This window comes from Poecilia mexicana, unplaced genomic scaffold, assembly GCF_051168715.1.
Source record: "Poecilia mexicana isolate PSO_F unplaced genomic scaffold, ASM5116871v1 scaffold_11, whole genome shotgun sequence".
NCBI classification, from domain to species: domain Eukaryota; kingdom Metazoa; phylum Chordata; class Actinopteri; order Cyprinodontiformes; family Poeciliidae; genus Poecilia; species Poecilia mexicana.
In genome coordinates this window covers 11,481,961-11,499,594 of record NW_028263380.1, presented here as the reverse complement: position 1 = coordinate 11,499,594, position 17,634 = coordinate 11,481,961, and the positions used below count along the sequence as shown (strand labels likewise).

At 38.6% G+C, this 17,634-nt stretch overlaps 1 protein-coding gene across 1 annotated transcript in view; it reads left to right on the top strand.

Moving 5' to 3' along the window:
* Nucleotides 1-659: 659 nt before the first annotated feature.
* rapgef5a (Rap guanine nucleotide exchange factor (GEF) 5a) overlaps nucleotides 660-17,634 on the top strand; it is a 48,575-nt gene continuing 31,600 nt past the window's right edge. The window contains exons 1-4 of the mRNA XM_088010194.1: nucleotides 660-2,710; nucleotides 13,650-13,700; nucleotides 16,735-16,841; nucleotides 17,328-17,449. Of these exons, the coding sequence (XP_087866320.1) occupies nucleotides 2,567-2,710; nucleotides 13,650-13,700; nucleotides 16,735-16,841; nucleotides 17,328-17,449 (424 nt within the window). The 5' untranslated portion in view covers nucleotides 660-2,566. The remainder of the gene's footprint in view (nucleotides 2,711-13,649; nucleotides 13,701-16,734; nucleotides 16,842-17,327; nucleotides 17,450-17,634) is intronic.

Sequence of the window (17,634 nt, the reverse complement as noted above, 5' to 3'; positions counted from 1 at the left end):
AACCGTTACCAGTTTTCACCAATCTCTTTTCTTCACTGAAGATGATAAAAGTTCTGAAGATGTTTCCAAATGTGAACTATGAACTTTCATCCGAGTGACCTTTTTGGCTACAAAAACAAGACGTATTGCAGATGCAGACATAAATTGGCTGTTGTGTATAAAAGGCAGAAAACATTCTGTAAACTTAAAAGCAGCAAGACACGAACATGAGTAAGGTGGATGATCACAGGATCACCAAAAAGAAAACCAAAACCTATTGGCTGAATTCCATTTTCACCCCTCAACCTTTATTCTTAGACATTAACTGTGCATTTGTAAGTGGTTCGGGTTTTCCAGCTGTTTCTGTGGAGTAGAAGGAGGGCAAGCTGGCAGACTTAAAAACCAAACAGCATAATCATAAATATGTTCTCATCCTGTTATGTTCGTTTCTGAGGTACAGCAATAATGTTCGTGGGTCAATTTGACCCGGAGAGTGTTTAATTATGCAACAGTGTCAGAAACCAAAAAAATCCTCCAAAACTTTTTTGTATCTGATTATTAACTCCAATACTAACCATTTCAATCAATATTTGTGCAATGATTTTTTTGTTTTTCTCACAAAGGATCAATGATGACAATTTACTCATGTGGACATAAAAATGTAATTTACATTTTTTATGTCCACTGAAAAAAATCTAGACATAAAAAAACAATAATTTCCTGAAATTTATCTTTTGTAAAAAAAAAAAATTATATTACATTTAAATTTTTTTTCAAGGGGTGATCTTTATAATTGAACTTCTTAAAATGAAGATATATCACAGATTTAAAAAGAAATTTAGCGCCCCCTTCACTGGGCCAGGACCCCTTGGCCTCGTTAGCTGCCCTGACTAATGCCTAAAGAAAATACTAGGTACAAATCTTAACATTTTTAAAACAATTTTATTGAAACCACTGATATTGAAAGACCAACATTTTTGTAATATCTAATAAACAATTTGATCATACATGACCTACTTCAAGACTTTTTAATGGCGAAGAGAACAGGCAATAGCAACACGGACAAACGACAAGGACCAACGACATGAACCACATATGCAGCCAACGCTATGCAACATAGACATATGCAACATCTACATATAAAACATAGACATATGCAACATCTACATATACATCATCTACATGCAACATAGACCAACGACACATCTACACATATGACTTCTACTTATTTTTGACACAAATGGAACCCCATAACTTAGAGACGAGTTGGATAGTAGATGTACACAATTCTGATAATCTTTATTGAAGAACATATCATCACAAAGACCAGTGCAGACTTAATCTTGCAAAGCAGTGCAGTGAAATCTTTCCTGCTTAAAAAAAATGGTTACATTTCCAAAGTCTAAACAATACAACTACTATATTACTTATTCTGCTTTATGTTGCATTCCTGCACATTGTATATGGACCAGTAACATTTCTTATTATTTAGTTGGCTGATATTTGAATTTATTTGAAAGAGGACAGTGGAATATACTTAAAACACGAGTTCATAAGTTAAAAAGAGCCAGAATTAGCCAAAATGCTAAATTTCATCTGCAGTCCCAATGGCCATGATATCTTGAACCTTTCACAAGGTTTCTATACTAGCCCATATTTAAGCTTACATTACACACTCTCCTATGTAATTGTGCCAAGCTTCCAAAGAAGGACTTTAAAAGACTAGCTTTTGTCTGATGCCGACTTTAAGGACTAAGAACATTTACAGTCATTTGGCAGCCACACTACGTAGACCGTTTCTTCGGCACCAAGCAACAAAACACAGGATTAAGACCTCTCATATTTCATTTTGCACACCTGCCTCAGACTAAACAACATTCCCGACACTGTCAGAACAAAACTAAGCTTGAAGCCTGAAAAATGGACTGTCTCACACATACACACATAACGACAGAGACTGTCTCTTTGTTTACTTTTAGAAATTTGACCCAGGTAATGTGGTGACGTAGCCGTACCAAGATCTGTCTTCTGTTCTTTTCCCCCTCCCTTCCCCCAAACATTATCCTTTGTGTTGTTTTACAACTTTTGAGACAAACACACAGGAAAAACCAAGCATTGATTTGAAAATAAACTGGTACTAACACCGAGTGATGACCATCGGTGATCACAGTCCGTTTGTTGCTTTTCCTTGGTTTGACCGTCAGTGAATGAAAGGTGGAAGTGATGCAATGTGTCGATGCACCTGTAACTCCCCTCCCCTCCCCTCTCTGGACAGCGCACACATCAACCTGGTAGTAGGCTACGGAGCAGCGGGACGCGCGAGCCACTGGGTGGAGCAGGCAGCGTCGCGTGCTGCGGAACACATTCGGTAGGTTGTTAACCGCGCCGCGCGCGGTCTGGATGCAGATGCGGGTCGGCGAGCGTAAGTGCGAGGAACAGGGGGGAAATGGCGAACGGGCGCGGGCGGCGGTGCGCCTCCTGAGGATACACTAGGCAGAGACACCGGGAGTGGAGGCAGTCAGGCAGGCGGCAGGCAGCTCGAGGACACGCAGTCAGAGGAGGAGGAGGAGGAGAAGGGGGGTGAACCATGGAGGACTCGGAGCCCGCAGAGGACGGCTTGCTCGCGGGCTTGCGGTGGAACAGGAGCGCACGGGACCAAGCGCAGCTCAAACACAAAATCCGGGATCTGCCGGGGCTGCTCAAGCACGGGCTGCACCTGCGGAAAAAGAGCGTGAGTATTTCGAACAGACCGCTGAATGACTGTCCGTCCTTCCGTGTTTGATGAACGTTACTGGCTGTGTTATCTTTTAACTGCCAGGTTGCATGACTCCACTTTGTGCTCTGAGGCCGTTTTGTAAGCTCGTCACGACTCAGGTGTTTTTCATTTTCCCACAGGCATACATGTCGCAGAGGCAAGCTTTTTTATTTATATATATATATAAATGTGTGTGCGTACAACTGTGCTTGTTACCTACTACATCCATAATGACCAGAATAGCTTTTGGACACCATACCTTCACAGTCCCGTAGTCAAGGTAACACCACCCACCCCCACCATCATTCACAGTCATATTAAAAGTACCTGTGGTAATGACATTTCTCATTCAAATTGCTCAGTGTTCTTTCTTTTTTCTGATCAAGCTGTATTTTTTTTAATATCTGTCAGTTTACTTATGACATTATTGGAAAAAGGATTCCATTGAGATAGTGAAAGTAGTGAAAGTCTTAGATGACATATCAAAATGTCAGAGCTGTGGCCTTTTATTTGTTTACTACAATTACGTAGGGTGTTATTGGTTACCAAATCTTACTTTGATACCCATAAAATAACAGTGGTAAAGACTGACAATACAAATGGAGCTCATAATGACTGCACAGACTTGACTACAACCATGCTAATTTTTGCAGTCCCTGTATGAGAATAGGCTAATTTGAATTAGAAGCAGGACAAAAGTCTTGATGTAAATTTCAAATGAATTTTGATTCTGAAGGGGATATCAAGAATCCCCCTTTCTTGTTTCAAGATTCACAGTTTTGTGCCTACCACATCTTTGGGAATTAAAAATAAGTTGCAAAATAAATGTGGGCTTAGTGGTGCAAAATTGGCATGACCTGGTGTATTTTCAAAGACTGACGACCTTGAGTACAAGTACCAGACTTCATATTCAAACAATGATTTAAAATACTAAAAATATGTATTTCTACTGCTGCAAAATAGCATAATATATTATTATTATTATTATTAGACTGAAACAGAATAAACACCAATAATAAATGCAATTGTAGTTTTGAAGTCCTTACTGCACATAATTTATCTAAGAGCAACTGTAGGGGTGGGGCATCACTTTCTTAACTTATGCTGCAGCCAGAATAAAACTCACATCCCGCCAACACTTTCTATAACATCTTTATAAAAAAGCACATTAAACCATGGGAACAATAGCTGCTTTGATACTTAACCTTTTAAAGCCTCTGTGTACCTTCAGACTTGTAACAGGTCCATTCCTAGTGCCAAACAGCCTTGGAGGCCTTTTTAGTCCTGTCTGACTCGCTTCTCAAATTCAGTATTTCTTAAACAATACCAGTTGTTTAATTGATCGGTCAACGGCTTTTTGGCTTTCTTTGTCAAAGATTAGCCAGTGAAGCTTTTTCTGAGCCTTGCTGTGTCCAACAAAAAGCACCCAACATGCCAAATGCCTGCTCCGAGTGTCCGCTATGCTCATCCTTGTCGTCAGCGGCGGCCACTCAAACACTCGTCCCCGGCTCCCTTTGTGAAAATCATTGGTGGCGTGCCAGGACTTCCTGTCCCGTTGGAGCCAGATGTGCTAAAAATATGCAGCTTTTCTTGTGTTAAAGCCACATAGGACCACCGAGAAGAGCAGTTTGTGTCATGTTACATCTGGTAATTTTAAGTGATGTGCAAATGAACTACAGAGTGAGGCCACTCCGTGTCCTGTTAATGGTTAATGTGATATAGAAATCTTCTTGCCTAATTATTCACTGATATTGGACCTTGACACAGAGGTGAATAAAACATGCATGGAACCAAATTAAAATGTTACTTGAAACATGGAAAGTAGCACAAGGGCTTTCTTTAGGGTTTTAATTGTATAATCTATAATTAAAGATGAACTGATTGACTTTTTCTAGCCACTGTGTTTTTTTTCTTTGAGGTCAACCTGCAGATGGTGATTTTGGCTGATGTTGATATTTATATGTATTTTTCTAAGCACTATAACAAATGTGGTGGAAATGGGCTGAAGGTTCCCCAATAGATGTAATAGTTTTTAATCCAACAAAAAAATTAAAGAATTGTAAGCTTATCCAAATTATTATTTTGAAAGCCAAAATATATACAAATTTTAACATAAAATTAGTCAATATGACTAGTAGTACTCGACACAGCTATAAAAGGTTTGATCCCTAATCTTTGTATTTTTTTTCACCAATTCTCACTCAGCCCGTTTCCTGGCTGATTGCTGTGAAAAAAGGCCAGTAGTGCCAGAAAATCTTTTAAAAGTATTTAAAATTGATTTAATCTTGCAAAAAGCCTGAGCACTTTTCTGATAACATTTTGTTTTCTGTTTTTTAAACTGCTGCATTTGGAGGACAGGAAACAGAAAGATCAAGTGGATGAATATTTCAGTTTAGTTTTTTTTATTTTATTTTGTGAGAGTTATGCAATGAGATGGACAAAATTAGAGTAAATACGTGACTGTTCACTGCAGACTGGTTCTCACTAGATTCCACCAGTTTCTTTCATTCACTCACAATAGCTTGTGCACACACTATAAGTATAACAAAATAAACAATGAAGAGACCGAGATAGCAGTAAAAAAAATCCTTGACAATCTAATAAAGGTTTACACTAAAATGAATTTAGATTTTTTTTTACCTGTTTACCTTTCCCAAAACCACACATTTTGTTTCTGTTGCTTATTAATGCACAATTTTTGACATGAGCAGTTTCTCACATCACATAAAAATCCAGAGTGAATAGAAACTGCTGCGTTGCACTAAAGCCATCAATTGCCTCAGAGTCTAGCCTCCAGCAGCCTCACCTTGGAGAATCCTGTCTCACATTGTTTTAACTTGCTCTGTTGCTCCATTTATTACTTCTTTCGATTTCTGCAGTGTGAGAGAAGCGTACAGAATTGATAACGCATAGTTTTTAACTTTTACCACATTTACCATGTTGCTCTGCCCTGGATCTGGTTAAATTTCCATTCACTTGTTGCATTTTTTAGTTCTTGACGGGTTTTTTTTTTTCCTGATGGGTTTTGATTTAACAAAATGGCAGAATACTTTTCCAGAAAACACTGCGTGTCGTTTTTTAAACTGAAGCGAAAGATCGCTGTGCATGTGGTGTGAGATGGATCTCTCTGAAATGTATTGCAATGCAGTATCTTTCACTGGAATTAATTGCATTTAGATCCAAATACCTTGCTAAATAATAGTAGTAAAGGTCAATTTGAATAGTTTTTGTGCATGTGTTATGGTGAATATCCACAATATTTAAAACTACATTTGTATTGTTGTCTGTGCTCGTCGTTGTTTCTCTGAGGTATCTGTGAAACATGACACGATAAAACATCGAGTGAGTCTTTTGGGGCTTGGTGTTGGGATGTTTGTGGAGAATCCTGTGGGTCTTGTGGATTCCAGGGTTAATTCCCTATGGATCAGAAATGCTCTATGATATCGCATGTATGAGGAGTTTTGACAACCGAGTTCACCATTTCCAGGTTCTTTCCATGTTTCTGCTGCTGAAGGAGGGATCTGCTGTGAGCTCAGAGGTGTTTCAAGTATCAGAAGAAACAAAGATTTACTGTCAGTGTTCACTTTGCCCTTGTGAAGTCTTGGTGCCTTGATTGATTAGTGATTACATCTCAATTATTCACCCAAAAATAGTTGTTGGGCAAGTTCACATTTTAAAAGAACTAGAGACAATTAAGAAGATTCAGCTCATGGTTCAAAGTTTTGGATCAACTTTAAGTCGTTCACATGAATGTCTCTCCTTCTTTGTGTATTCCAAGGCAGTACAAGTCAGTAGCTTTTTAAAAATTATATAAATTCACAAGCTGAATACTGTGAGTTTAGTTTATTTTCTTCAATATACTCGATACAATATACTCGATATACACCAATTCGTGGGATCAGATCAAGAAATCCTTGTTATGCATTATTTTTGACAGGTTCCAACCTGGATGCTGTAATTTGCTCACCAGTAAATGGCTCGTGTTCAACACCTAAATGCACTCATGAATGTGAATTACTTGATATTTCTTGTTGATTGAAACCTTAATGAAAACTCTGACATGCAAACGCATTGACTGATGGCCAATTTCAAATGTAAAGTTGATTGCCTTTGACTGTTAATGCTTTTCTGAAATGCTCCCCTCCCTTTCTAAAACTCCCTCTGTGAATGGTTGTTGATATTCCTCAGGAGCTGATCTAATTTCTACAATATGAATGCTGCGAACAGTAGCTTCGGATGTGATTTGGCCTCTGCCATAAATATTTCCCCTTTTTAACTGCATTATACATACATAAAATACGAAAGATAAAAGATGTGGGTTGGGGGAAAAAAAGTCTCATTAAGAAGAAACGTATACAAAGCTCCAGTCTGTATGCACACAGAGTATATTTCAAGCCAGAAGGGCAATTATGAAATGGAAAAGTTACATAACAATGCCGATGTTTGTGGCATTCCTGATAAAACAAAGAAGAAAGAAGCAGTTAAACTCGCATTATTACAAATTCCTTTGAAGGCAACTTTAGTGCCAACTGGAATAGCTTAGGGTCATTTATTCTCATTTAAAACTTAGACTGCATTTATGTTGGGGGGGGGGAGTAAATAAGCAAATATATTCATGAGACAGGAGAAGGATTTAAAGGGCCACACATACTTTGACATTACCTGGGTTTATTGTTTAACCAGTAGTACTGATTATGTGATTGCCTTGGGTCAGTTTTAAAACACAACAGTTTTTAAGATCCAATTTCTTACCAACAACTTTCTGCAGAAAGCATTTAGGCATGAGCTGGCTTGAGATTCCTGAATCATCCAAAATACGCCATCTTAATTAAATAAAAAAATGTGGAAGATTACTTCATTACTTGTACTTAAATTATTTAAATTATTTCCAAAATAAAATCTTATATTTCTTTTACAGTTTCAGTGCTACAAATATTGCAGACGGATAGTAGCTGTCTTTTTAGTTGGGTTATCTGCTTTGCTAGAGGCAATAGTCAGATGTTTTATACTAGTCATGCTGCTTGTAGCTTGGCAACTGCATCTTTATAAAAAACATTTCCTTAATAAGAGTGATAGCTAGTGCTCCATTCATTCCCTCATCATGAGTGCCTGTGATTTTCCCAACCAAATTTGTTTGAAAAATGACATATTTCTTACAAGCGATCAGAAAATGGTAGCAGCTTCTTATTAGCCAGTGATGCAAAAACAATCTGGTTGTGATGGAAGAAAAGTTTTACCAGTCACTCAGAGATTAATACAGTTTGCACAACATTTGTCTTGGTACAACAAAGCCAATCTGTCATGTTAAATTTGTTTTTAGAAATATCTTAGTTATCCTTAAATGCACCAAGAGAACCGTAATATTAAATAAATATAAATTGTATAGGAAACTTGTTCAACTCTTTTTGTTTTTTCCACGTTCTCCAGAATTCCAGGCTTTTCCAATGAAGTACATTTTCATCTAAATGTTTCTGTAAGCTAATGAATTCAATTCAACATTCAATAGTAAAATACCCCAAACTGAGAGGGGTTAGTTGAATAATTCATTGTTTTTTTTTCTGAATTTCTTAGTATTTTTTTTTTTTATCACTTTTTTCCTTTTTTATCACTAATTGCCCCCCTGGAACTCAAATAAACCTTAAATGAACTGAACTAAAGCTCTTAAGAGTTTAAAAATTTAGCATGTTTGTCATGAAAGTAAACAAGCTGTCCAAAGTTTTTACTCCCCCACTGTTGCCATGTCTTACATTTTGGTCCGCTTTTATTTCTTGATGCAAGCATTAGAGGTGGATATGCTCATTACTGTCCAGACTGAACAAGAATAGCATAAAAATCATTTAAACTTCTTGAGTATTTACTTATTACAGGATTTATCTTAAGACTTGTTTGGACAAGCCAAAGCTTGTGCTTTGGAGAGTTTGAATGCATGTGCTGCGTTTGTCTCCTCTGATGACTCCATTTTGACTTCCCTGAGAGGCGACCGTGTCGAGGAGTCGACAGGAGCTTAGCTTGGATGTGTACTGGAGTGTGCGAGAGGGGGGCTCACCAAGCGTAGCGTGTTCCAGCTCTTCACTGTGCTCAGCAATCTAATCTGAGAGTAATCCATTTTTTGCAGATAATGACCTCGCTGCTCCTGCTCTGTTTCTCACTCTCTGTATATGCACTTTGAAGTCATTGCATTGATAAGTGTGTCAGCATGTGCACTTCTCTTTTCTCTTCTCTGCTCCTTTCTTTCTTCTCTTCTCCCTTCAAAGCTACAATGCCATTAGTCCTCACTCCTTGTCACATGGAAGTGTTTTTCTGCAGAGGAAGTGATGCACAAATGTCAGGACTCACAGGAACATAGCGGCAGAACTCCATCTTGATGTGTGATACAGTACGAATGGAACACCTCTGGTGCTGGAGCGATTCCCGAGCGTGTCTGTGAGAAGAGATGACACTGGATAAACAAAGAACCCTTGAAAGATCTGTGTTATAACTAGAAAAAACAGACAAAGAGATTACGAGACACGATGGAGAGTCAAAAACAAAGGAAAGACATGGAGCGAGAGGGAGAGACAGACATTTTTTATTTTGTCTACGTTCATGACTGGCTGGCGTGCTCTGTTAAACCCCTGGTCCAAATGCTGCATTTGCACTGCATCGACACCGACTTGGCATCTTTACAGCAAGAAAGCGAGCTTCATAACTTCAACATTACAGTTCCATTGTTATTTGGCTTCAGTGCATTTCTATCTCCACTGTAACTTTTATGTGATCACTGTCTTGGTGTCAGTATCAGTGTCAATTATGATCACGTCTGCCAAAACAGCCTTTATGGTCTTTTTTGTTTTCTTTTGAGGCATGGACTCCACAGAACCCTTAAAAGGAACATCTTCTAAAATGTCTAAATTGTGTGGAAAGTTCTGATCAAATCTGTTTTCCTAGCACATCCTATGGATGCACAATTGGATTGTCATCTGGGGAATTTAGAGACCAAGTCATCTCCGCAAACTCTTTGTTGTGCTCTTCAAACATTCCCACAACATCTTTGCGTTGTTGCAGAGAGCCTTATCCTTCTGAAAGAGGTTACAGCTAAAAAGGAATACTGTCTCTATTAGAGGGCATAAATGATTTGAAGTGTTAAAGCAATGTCCATGTGGATAGCAGACCTAAGGTTCATTGGTCAAAGTATTGCAGTGTCACTGACAGCTTGGCTTTTTTTTTCATGATTGTGCATCCTGCTGGGACGTGTTTCTCCAGGTGAACAGCGCAAACATTTGGCCATCCATGTGATGCGAGTCGTCTTCCATTGCTCTTAGGTCCAGTTCACACGGGTTAACCTTCAGCTCATCCAAGCATCATTGAGCTTTGGCGCCCATGATCCTGTCAACGGTTCACAACTGTTCAATTTTTGGGGAACACTCTGGCTGAGCATAATCTGTACATAATTAGTTTGGATTATGTGTCTTCTTCTGATTAGTGAAATTATTGTTAGATTGTGAAGACGATAGCAGAAACAAGAGATTGTGAATCAGAAGGATCTACTGCTAAACATTTGCCTGACAGAAGAACAACTGCAATTCATTGATGGATTATAGAAAATATTTTACTAAGGAAAAAAACTGCAGTTATAAAATAGCATCAGTTTGACAGGAGATGTCTGAATTGGCTGTGTGTGTTTGGAAGTACACCTAATGCTTTGTTTTTGCCACGTTCTGAATCAATAACACCCGTGTAGTCGGATACATCTAATCAGCTAGCTAAAGACTTCCTGGGGTGCTCTTTGCCTGCCAGGCTGAAAGTGATCAAATCCCTAGTTGTGCATGTTTGAGTGTGAGATCTAGCGCAGATAATATTCATGCATTTTGCAAACAAGATAAGAAGTGTATGTTGGGAAAATTTTCAAAATTTGTTATTTAGGGATTCCTAAAATCTGCGCTGATCTAATTTGTCCAATTTTTGGTGACAAAGTATTAAAGATCTTTATGTTTGTTTGTTTTGTTTTTTAGCTTCAATACGATGAAGAATAATGGAGATGTGTGTGTAGTTTTTATGTTTTGGCTTGTTTGTGTGAGCATGGGGCATTCCAAATAGTGTCATTGCTGTAATGAGGATCACCCAGACTGATCTCCATCCCTCTAATCATCTCTCCGTCTCATTTCCCTGCAACTCAAATCCTCTGCTGAACAACTTGCCCTCTCTGTCTTTCTTTCTCTGACTTCCTTCATAATTACAATGATGCTTATGCCTCTCACCTCCTCATCTCTCCTCTTCTCCATCTGTCATACACATCCACTTATTTATTCAGAAATTGTTGTGAGTTGTTTAGCCTTTTCCCCTCTGGCGCCTCAGCTAATTTAAAAAAAAATATCTACATCCATCATTCATGTTCATTAAAGTGCTTTTCATTTGCTCATTTTATCTACCTGCATGTGGTTGTCATTTTTTTTTTAGTCGGTGGGTATAAAAAGTAGAAGGGCAGCAGCAATTACTAGCACAGACTCCTATAACAGCTATAAACCCCACAAGTATTCATGTTTCACTGAGTCAGCTCAAAAACCTGTTAAACTCTGACTGCCAGAGCTGCTTATCTGTCTCTGTCCAATAAACTCAACTGGAAACGTGATCATCATCCTAATGGACTTACAGCGTATGTTTGTTTAGGTGGCATTACCCTGGAGTGCAACATGCACATACACATTTTGCCCCCTTGCTCCAGCCGTGTCCGTTAGTATACTGCATTTTTCAAATTTTTAAGGAGGTGTTCTTTATTTTTACTTGTAGGCAGTATTCTCTCCAAGAGTGCAAATTTTGGGGGATGTGAGTTCAAGAAGATGGCTTGATTTCGATGATGTTTCATATTGAAGTATTTTAAAAGTTAAAAGGTCCTGAAAATGCTGTATTAAAGGTGTCCAGCTTGGCTCCACTGAGTGCTGGAGTTTGGACCCCTGCATCAAATTTAAACTGTTTTTAAATTCAATGTTGTTCATTTTCACACTTTACAAAAGCCACCTTCAAATTCATTTTCACAAAAATTTAAGCTGGATCACTTCAATAATTTGCTACATAAGAATCCCGAGCTCAGTTCAGTGTGGTATAAACCAGCTGGCGTATTCATCGTGTCAATGCTTGGCATTTCTGCTCTCAATTATCATTACATTATTTAGTATCTCATTTTAATTAGCCAAATTAACTATGCACCATTCGTTCACATATTTCTCATATTGTCTTACGTTGTTGGAAAGCAAACAGAGGCTTGAACTAAAGAGGTTCAAATTACAATCCGTTACAAGATTGACAATATACGTACGCAGCCAAAAATGTGGCTTATGTAATTTAGTGAACGCCTCTGCACTTTTGCTTCAGCTGGCTGAGTGAAAGTAGATAAAAGAATACATGGTGTAACAAATGTGTACACACATCAGCAAATGGCAAAGTTTGGGCAACTCTTCTGCATAAAGTTTACTTAAAGTATACTGTACTTAGTCTCTCTGAATAATACCCTTCAATTCTGCAGAGAATGTCATTTAATGTCCCCACAATGAGCCACACTCAGTTCTTGTTTCTCCACTTATAATGTTCAACATATTCAAAAAATAACATTTCTAAAAAAAATGTTCTGGGAAAAGTTAAAATTACATGTGACAAAGCAGGTTTTAGGACTTCACTGGGGCTGCAGAATTAGACTAAACATAGTTTTGCTTCCAAATATTAAAATGCTAATGTTGCATTTATGATGCTGTACTCAATAACCTTGGCTACACTAACCCACATCTTACAATGTTCTGCCTGATTGGTGAGATGCATAAATGGTATGACATCAGTCGTGACTTTAAGGTGTGTTGGCATAAAGATTAATATGCAACCAGTTTCTGTTTACAGTGGTGCTTCACACGTTTTATGGACATTTCTCAACATGATAACAGTTGCTCTCGTTTTGTTGCTTTGTCAACTTTGCTGTTTGATAAAGTAAACCAGTACAACCTGAACCAGTGTGGAAGGTATTCAGTTGAACAGAAAGGGTTTTTTTTTTCTTGGCCCTAATAGTTTTTTATCAGTTTTTCATCAGGAGTTCATTTTTGGTATTTTTATGTAATGCAAAAACTGCAAAAACATTAATGTTTGTGCAGTTAATATCATGAACAGAGGACATCTTCATACCTGTAAAGAAAATGTTAAATTCTTCTTTTAAGGGTGACGTTTTGTCATGTTTTTATCGCGTTACACTATAGTGTAAACGTTTGAACACTCTTCATGAGTCATCTCCCCCTCTATTTACCTGACAATCCTGATCATTGTTAATCTGGTTTATAACCAGTCTTTCCGCGCCGTGTCTACACTCATCTTCCTGCAGTGGCACCACAATGATCCATAAAGATTAAGGGTTTATTTCCTGATAGAGGAAGTGGATGCACCTGGGGGAAAGGATGGTGTTATTAAGTGGGAAGATATTTGTTGTGGGTTGTCTGTAAAATGTGGCAATTACACTGATGGTTGGTTTTTGTTGACGATGGATGAATTGTCAAGTACAAGTTTTACTTGTGGAGGAGGCATGCGAGGATATATAAAGTAAATGGCACAAATGGTTTGCTTGAGTTTATGACTGGTACAGTTCCCTGACAAAACTTTCAGATGACACGATCACATTTTCTTTAAGTTTGATGAAAGTGTTTGATGGTAACACATGTCCTGCATTAATGTGTGGATCTGCTCCCTCGCTTTACTTCTGCTGTGAGTTCAAACAAACCTGACTAATGTTTTCAGAATAATAAAACCAGTCATCCCCTTCTCAGACTTGTTTGTTTAGTGTGTTTACCGTGTGTGTGTGTGTGTGTGTGTGTGTGTGTGTGTGTGTGTGTGTGTGTGTGTGTGTGTGTGTGTGTGTTATATCTTGTGTGAGTTGGCTCTGATGGCTTGTGTTTTGTTTCAACAGCAATCACCTGACACTATCCCTGGACCAAGCACTGGGTCTGCAGTACACAAGGTAGGGAGGAATCACATGAGTATATATATATAAATGACATCATTACTTTCTAGTTTTCTCTGTTCAGCACAATGAAGTGTTTATTTATTCACAAATGACATCAGTGGGGATATTACCTTTAACATTGTCCAAGCTACTTTCACTGCTGACACGGTCCTCATTTGATCATGTAATGTGGCTTTGGAAATATTTTTAAGCAGTGCACTATGCAAAAAGCCTAAGAGTTCAAATATTAAATTATTGTCCTTCATCACTGAACGTTTAAACAAAGTGGATAAAACATTAACCCACATCCCAGGCAAGTATATAAAGAACAAATTTGCCAAATAATTAAATTTTTAAAACTTTATCTTTTAAAAATCATGTGAACATTACATTGCCGCCCAGACAAGAGGATGTTCGCTGATAGGATCTCTTGCCAGGTCTCTGTTACAGTCTGGGGGGATTCCAATGAAGTCACTGGATCTGACTTTTGAACCAGTCATTCAGATTAGATTGAATGATGTTTGAAATTTGAGAAGTGCTTTTGTAACTCTTGTTAAAGCACGGGTCTTTGTCTAAAAGGCAACATCGCACCACTTCTTCCTCATTCTGATTTCTCCGTGTGGAGCCACTTGGTCTCAACAGGAACTAGGAAAAAACAAAACAAATACCGTCTCCATTGGAGATGTTTTTGCATTTTTTTTTTTTTGTTACCGTCCTATTTCCTTTTGCGCAAATAGAAGATGAGGGTAAAATATCAACTAACAGCACTTTGAAGCTAGATAGCAGGTTACACTGCAGTTACATTCAACCCATTTTTACCCATTTTCTTTCAATGCGTTTTCACACCTGAAACCTATATTGTTCTTTGCAAGTTTTACTTCCTTTTGTATGAGAATACAAATAGTATCTAACCAAAAGTCAGAAAAGAATTACAGCACAAATAACTGCAAATTTCCTCAAATCATGTGGTGCATACATATCACATGTTAGATTTAAGAATAAGGAAATTGTCACTTTGCTCAAGTGCTTCTTTTTATAATCAAACTTGCAGCTTTAGGGAAAAAAATACTACAAAGCAAATGCTGTGACTTTAACTAAAGGAATGTGGGGACACATCTGCATCTGCAAAAATTGATGCATCTGCAAAATGCATCAAGTGTGCTTTCTGTGATGGCTTCACTGATGCATTTAGCTATGGCAACTGAGCAACAATGCACAACCCAAAAGACTCGTATTAACTGGTAAACTAGTCAGGCTATCTGCTGCTCTTATGACCATATGAGTCTCCTACATCTTTTTGGAAAACTTTAGGTCAATGTTTTTTTTTTCACAGCTTTTCATCAGTTCATTATTTGTTTACATGAATTTGTAGATGCAGGTTCCTTTTTTAGTCCTCCACAGTACTTTGTGATGGTGGTGATTTTGACTTGGCTCTTTTCAACACCTGACTTGTGTTCTGTTTAGTCATTTTGTTGTGGATATGCTGGTATATTCTGGAATGTTGCATTAGGCAGTAGAGGCGGTTTTTGCTTTCAGGGTTCACATTTAACTCTGCAGTTTTTTAAACTATATGGGAGTTTATGCTCAGCCTAGAAATTGCAAAGTTTGAAGGGATTGCTGCAGGGTGAGAGCTAATCATTTGGGTCAATATGCCAAGTCACGAACCATCTTCTTTTCAGAGAGCAAAGACTTTCTTCCTATTCTGGCAACTTTTCTAAACCTGCTGCTATGAACTTTTAGCATTTAATTTGGCAACTGAAGCTTGTAGATTCAGTTAGCTCCTTTTTTTTAGGATGTTGTTGTGCACAGCATGGAAATGCCTCCTGGTGAACTTGGCATTTTCACTCCGGTAAATTTCTTCAATTTTTTATTTATTTTTTTATCATATAGCTGAGAGAGTTTCAGATAGAATAGTCCCTATGTCTTGTCAGAATGAAAAACAACAGGCACTGATGTTTGTCTGTTTTAATGTTATGAGATGATGGTAGCAACGGTGGTAGGAGTTCGTCCTGCAATTGTTGGGTTGCAAGTTGGATTTCTGCTCCATCCACCTCTTTTGTTGTCTGTGGGCAAGACTTTTCACGTGCTGAAATGTCAGATTTTCACTATTTAGAGAGAATAAAAGTCACAAAACAGGAGGCACTGCAGTTTGTTGCAGACCGTTATGGGTATACAGAACCTGATCCTTGTCCGCCACCAAATAACCAACGATTTTCAGCTGAGAAATATTGGGTTCTGCCATCCTTGTTGATGCCACCTTGACATGTACCACTTACCTAAGATTCGATGCAAATACAAACAACCTGTAATTGGAGCTACTCTTGAACCAAAGCAGAACTCATAAAGTACACAGGAAGCATTTCTGTGAGGTTGACCTAGGCATACAACTTCCCCAGATATCAATCCTATTTAGCAGTTTTGGGGATTTTCTGTTAAAAAAAAAAGTCAGATTCATGGATGCCTCACCTTCCAGTTAATAGGACTTTTTGGACCTGCTGTTCACCTTTGGGTGCCGGTCTGTTGGAGATAGGAAGAAGAGGGACCAACACACTATTGTTAGACCTCTCAGCTAATACATGTGCAACCTATTGATTTTTACTATGTGTAAACCAGCTTGCAGCATGTGAAAGATTTCACAGAAAGCGTTTGATGTTTTAATATAATGTGTGAAGCCTCTTTACTTAGGCAGAATGCTCTGCTCTGATTCATGTACAGTAGAAGGCCTGATGAGCAGAGCAGTGCCAGCAGCCACGTAAACACTTTAATTGAAATACAGATGTGTTTATGACGGCATAGACAGCGGGAGTATTGCAGAGTTTGTAGACATAGTCAATGGTTGATTCCTCAGGGGGAAAGAAATCGAGCTGTCCTTGTGAGCCGCTCAATGACAGCGGCACATAACCACATTAGCTTCCTCCAATCTGATATCATCTGTAAATAATTCGATGTTTAACAAATTCTGCAGCTCTTGTTTCATTTATTTTTTTAATTGGAGTTTTTAACTTGCATAAAGGATATGTGTTTGCTAATTTGCACATGTTTGTTTCAGTCTTGCTCCCAGAGTTTTCCATGTGCCGGTCGATCTGTGAGGAATGCCTTCCTCTCTCATGGACCGTACCCAGCCAAAGATAAGATCCACCTGGCCAGAATCATACGGTACGCCCGTCTCTGCCTGTTTGTATGCAGAGCTGGATCGATGAATTCAGCGAAGCATGTAGACTGACTCACCAGTCGCTGGAGAGCCCCGTTTTAATTGGTCAGTCAGGTTGTTCATGCAGGACAATGAGCAAAGAGGAATGTAGATGTGGAACACAAGTATTTTGGGAATACAGTCACTTTATGGAATTACACATACATACATAACATCCAGGTCCTTAAAAAGAAAACAAATGATTACTGCATTGATACCGGAACTGTAAATACAGCCACACTGACACAAAGAGACTTCATTTTCACGGGGAAACAGAGGAAAAGCATTCGCTGTTTCCGAGGAAAACCCTTACACAGAGCTAATGAATAATCAATGGGTATTGATTTAAACAAAAAAAAGAGCTTTCGTACAATAAAAGTATGTGAGCATCATGACATTACATGGCCCTACTTGTGCGATAGAGTGGTCATATGTTCATCTGCTTTTAACAGGCGTAGCTATGTGGGAGTGGAGCTGGTGCAGTGGCTGTGTGAGCAGTGCGTGTACGTGCGCTGTCGGACTACTGCTGTGCGTGTCTGGCAGGTGCTGCTGGAGCTGGGAGTCCTGCTGTCTGGTAATACACACACACACACACACACACACACACACACACACACACACACACACACACGCACACACACACACACACACACACACACACACACACACACACACACACGAGCAGATAGCTAGAACTGTGCTTCCAAATTTATAGCCACCTACCAGCGACATCAGCACATCTCTAAAGATACAAGTGCT